This window comes from Gadus chalcogrammus, chromosome 22 (assembly GCF_026213295.1).
Source record: "Gadus chalcogrammus isolate NIFS_2021 chromosome 22, NIFS_Gcha_1.0, whole genome shotgun sequence".
Lineage (NCBI taxonomy): Eukaryota > Metazoa > Chordata > Actinopteri > Gadiformes > Gadidae > Gadus > Gadus chalcogrammus.
This window is the reverse complement of record NC_079433.1, coordinates 19,113,377-19,118,376: the sequence shown is the minus strand read 5'-3', so window position 1 is coordinate 19,118,376 and position 5,000 is coordinate 19,113,377. Positions and strand designations below refer to the sequence as shown.

At 46.1% G+C, this 5,000-nt stretch overlaps 1 protein-coding gene across 1 annotated transcript in view; it reads right to left on the bottom strand.

The window, feature by feature from the left end:
- Positions 1-5,000, bottom strand: part of gabbr2 (gamma-aminobutyric acid (GABA) B receptor, 2) — a 109,447-nt gene that overhangs the window by 63,075 nt on the left and 41,372 nt on the right. The window contains exon 3 of the mRNA XM_056582375.1: positions 1,375-1,476. Coding sequence (XP_056438350.1) covers positions 1,375-1,476 — 102 coding nt within the window. The remainder of the gene's footprint in view (positions 1-1,374; positions 1,477-5,000) is intronic.

Sequence of the window (5,000 nt, the reverse complement as noted above, 5' to 3'; positions counted from 1 at the left end):
GGGAGTGCAGGTGGGAGGTGTAGAGGTGGAAGGAAATTGCAGGGAAAAGCAGGGATGTTGCGTGGAAAGACATGAAAAAATATGGAATCATGGAAAGAAGAGGAAATGTATTGGGTTTGTGTTTGTTTATGCGTGTTTGTATGCGTGTTTGTTTGTGTATGTGTGTGTGTGTGTATGCATGTGTGTCAGAATTACGTGTGAATGGATGTATGTAAATGTGTGTGTGTGTGGGTCTGAGTGTGTGCGTGTCAGTATTGCGCGGGTGTATATGTGTGTGTATATGCGTGTTTGTGCGTGTCAGCATCGCATGTCTGTGTATGCGTGCGTGTGCATGCATGCATTTGTGTATACGTGCGTCTGTGTTTGTGTGTGTCTGTGTATGAGTCAATACATGTCTCTGTTTATACGTGTGTGTGTGTGTGTGTGTGTGTGTGTGTGTGTGTGTGTGTGTGTGTGTGTGTGTGTGTGTGTGTGTGTGTGTGTGTGTGTGTGTGTGTGTGTGTGTGTGTGTGTGTGTGTGTGTGTGTGTGTGTCTGTGTATGAGTGTATGTGCGTCTCTGTTCGTACGTTTGAATGCGTGTTTGTGTGTGCGTGCGTTCCACCGTCATTGTGTATGCAATGCATTTCCCCTGTCCAATGTGTATCAAATTAGACAACACGGGTCATCAGGGGTTATTGTGCACACTGCCCCAGCCCCAGAAGCATCCTCATTAGAGTTACTGTAGACTCATGCACAACTGACCTGCTCCCTGCTAGATGCACTGAGATGAAAGCTACCGCTAAACCAATTCATGTCCGGGCTTTAGCTCAGGAGGAAATCATTGCAGATAAAAATGTCAAAGGAATTTTAACCCGAGATTAGCTAGAGGCAGTCACGCACAGATACAGCAGGAAGTAGAAAATACTTAGTATAGTGTTCCCGGAAGTAATTAGGGAATTTTTATGAATGCAGTTTGTTGGTCAGCTAACTGCTTTGTATTGACAGTTAGCATGAGTCCTGTTTGATAAACAATAATCAAATTTTAAGGGTTGTATGTTGAACCCTAGCCCTATGAATTGCAGATATTCAGAAGATTGTCAGATGTCTAGTTATTATTTAACCAATCATGGATGGAGTGGATGGTAATTGTTACAAAATGTGGATTTAAATGTTAAAGTCGTTTATTATTTGCTTTTGGTCTGTAGCCCTATAGCTGATTTTTTGTGCAATTCAAAGTTGGGACTGATTTAAGTTGAATGACAACAATAATTATTCTTGAACACTGGTGTTGACTCAGGTCATAGGTTCCAAGGTCATTGAATTTTTCCTCATGGGCTGTTTCCTTCTCTCCTTTGTTAACGCTGAATTGTCCTCCCTGAGACACTTATGCCTACCTTGAGCTTCTTGACGTTGACACAGGGGTCGTTGGAGAAACTCTCTGTGTCTGCGATCTGTATGTCTGCCTTCTCCAGCTCATTGGTCAGGTCGTTTCTCACCTGAAACAGGGGAAAGAGAGAGAGAGACAGAGAGAGAGTGACAGAGGGTAAGACAATGGTCAGTGTTAGCATAAAACAAACAAAACCTCAGTCCCTCCCCCTACATGCTAAGCGGCCATGGTCCGTGTCTCCGTCTCGTTAGCCTGCTAGCTTAAAGAAGATGTTGTCTCAGCACAGCTATACTCCCTGGCAGCAAACACTCAATGTTACAATGGTGGTCAAAAGAGAACTGGCCTGGTGCAACGTGTTGCTGTCCCTGCACAGTCCTTTATTGTCAATTAATACTTTGTGCGGATAGATTAGCCTGTTGGATAGTAAAATAGCCTCTCGGGTCCTGTTGCGCATCAAGGAGGCTTCATTGTTGTCAAACTATGCATGGCTGACATAATGAGCCCCCCTCTCTCATTCCTTCTCTCAGGGATGCAGGTCAAAGCCCTACAGAGAAAGCCATTAATGAATAGTTGTTAGCTAATGTTATTAGCTGTTAACCGTTTACATGGAGGGTGAAGTGAATGGATTTTTTTTTTTTTTTTTTCTACTGGACATCTTTTCTATAATTATTCTTGAATTTAACCAGTAAGAACGATTGGTATTCAGTGTGTCTTTGGCATGTACACGTGTATCTTGCACTGCTGTATTTGCTACTCAATGAACCAAAACGTGCAACCATAATATGCTGAAATGTCTCACAAATACTTGAATAAACCCAGAAACACTCCCCGTCTGGTGGTAATACGTCCACAGTGGCAGTTTGTCGGCTTTCCTGCCTTAAGAAGAAGTGAGGTGGAGCAGTGATAGAAAGCTCAAGGGCTGCCACAAACTGACACACACAGACACACACACACGCACGCACGCACGCACGCACACACACACACATGCACACACGCCCACACACACACACACACACACACACACACACACACACACACACACACACACACACACACACACACACACACACACACACACACACACACACACACACACATGTATGATTTATCCTGGAGCTTTCCCAACTGTAAGTCAAGCCTTATTTCGTCTGTCAGCGTCAACGTTGTAATATATAGTATCCGAGGTCTCGCGTTGACCTCTCTCCTTGACCTCTGTCTTAATCCCCCCAGCCCCACTTCAGGTGAGAGTGGTAGTCCAGGCGGGGAATCAGGGGCTGACAGGGAGGGCGGTGGGGCTTGTTGGGGCCACAGAAGGTGTGTGTGTTTGTGCTGGCCTGGATGACTGTGCAGAGCCCTGAGTCTCTGAGGTGAGAGCAGGCAGATGTTGTCTCGCTCCGTGGGGCTCTCAGGTGAGATGTTGTGTTAGTTGTGCTTTGGTTAGTAACAGGAGGAAGGAAACACTGAAGGACAGATGTGTATGCATCACATTTACTGTACCTCAATCATGCAAGGGGAGTGCATTGAAACAACTTCCATGCAATTTACCATTCATAAACACTTTTATATATTAACTAGATAAACTTTGTACAAAAATAAATGTATATACAAATAAAGATTTATGTCATGTGAAAACTAACTACACACACACACACACACACACACACACACACACACACACACACACACACACAAACACACACACACACACACACACACACACACACACACACACAAGCACAAACACAGACACACACACACACACACACACACACACACACACACACACACACACACACACACACACACACACACACACACACACACACACACACACACACACACACACACACACACACACAAACAAACACACACACACACAAATGAAAGGTCTAATGCCATGTTATATATATAATATTGTAACTACAGAAACTACAGAAAAGTAAATCAGTAAATCACCATTGTGCAAGCTCATTTCGTGGTGCTTGTGACCATCTGACTCATGCACAGACACCTTCCACCAGCCCTCGTTCCTGAAGAGATTCCTCGACCAAAACACACACACAGCATCACGCTCCACCTCACAGAGCATCCCAAAGCACTGCTGCCCCGCTGAGCAGAAACACCGGGCGAGAGACGGACAGCCGGATCAATAGAGCCAGAGTCCTGCCTCGGTATAAGCACAGCAGTCAGGCCATTACACCACCGGAGAGGGAGCCACCACGGAGCCGGCTCCAGCCAGCTAGCTAGTTATCAGAGGAAAAGGAGAGCTCATTGGGGAGACACGGGCTTGAAGGGCTTCCTGTTGCTGTACGCTAAACCCCCAGCGTCTGCTCTGCTCACAAGGTGGGCTTTAATGGCAACCGAAAACAACAAACGCAGACTGATACAAAGGGGCGTATGGCGCACTCACTCGAACACACATGACACAGAGTAAGAGATTGAGGAATGGCACAGACACACGTGCACACACACACACGTATTTAAACAAACAAACACAGACGCATGCACACAAACACACACACAAAGACGCACGCACTTACATGCACACAAAGGCAAAGACAAATAGAGGCAGTCACAGCCCTCCAAGTGCCCTTGTGACAAGTAGGTTTATTATGGGCTCAGTGTTCCATCCATTAAGTTGGAAAAGTCCATCTGGGCTCCCTGTGTGTGTGTGTGTGTGTGTGTGTGTGTGTGTGTGTGTGTGTGTGTGTGTGTGTGTGTGTGTGTGTGTGTGTGTGTGTGTGTGTGTGTGTGTGTGTGTGTGTGTGTGTGTGTGTGTGTGTGTGTGTGTGTGTGCGACACACAGGGACTGGTGTGGGGGGGAGGTGTAGAGGGGGAGATGGATGGATGGAATGAGAGCAGCTTCGCTGAGTAACAAAAGCATCTTCAATTGCTTGGAGGAAGTCACAGAATCCCCTGCAGAATACACACACACACACACACACACCCTACACGCACACACACACACACACACACAGGCACCTGCGTGCACACACACACACAAACACACACACACACACACACACACACACACACACACACACACACACACACACACACACACACACACACACACACACACACACACACACACACACACACACACACACTCAGGATGGACAAATGATGGGCTTTGAGTTAAAGTGTTTAATGCACCAGGTTCCAGGACAGCACATTAGCACAATATGACTCTATTTATAGGCAGCGGTTTAACAAGCCCCAGGAAACACTGACAAAGACCAACACACAGACATGCCCACACACACACAGACCCACGCACACACACACACACACACACACACACACACACACACACACACACACACACACACACACACACACACACACACACACACACACACACACAATCACATACACACACACACACACACACACACACACACACACACACACACACACACACACACACACACACACACACACACACACACACACACACACACACACACACACACACACACACACACACACATACACAAATGAAAGGTCTAATGCCATGTTAATGGGAATGCATGTTCCTTAATGGTTATGCATGCTCCCTACTGCCCCATTATACATTTACACCCCAAACATAAATACAGCACAAACATTTACATGGTATCATGGTTTATG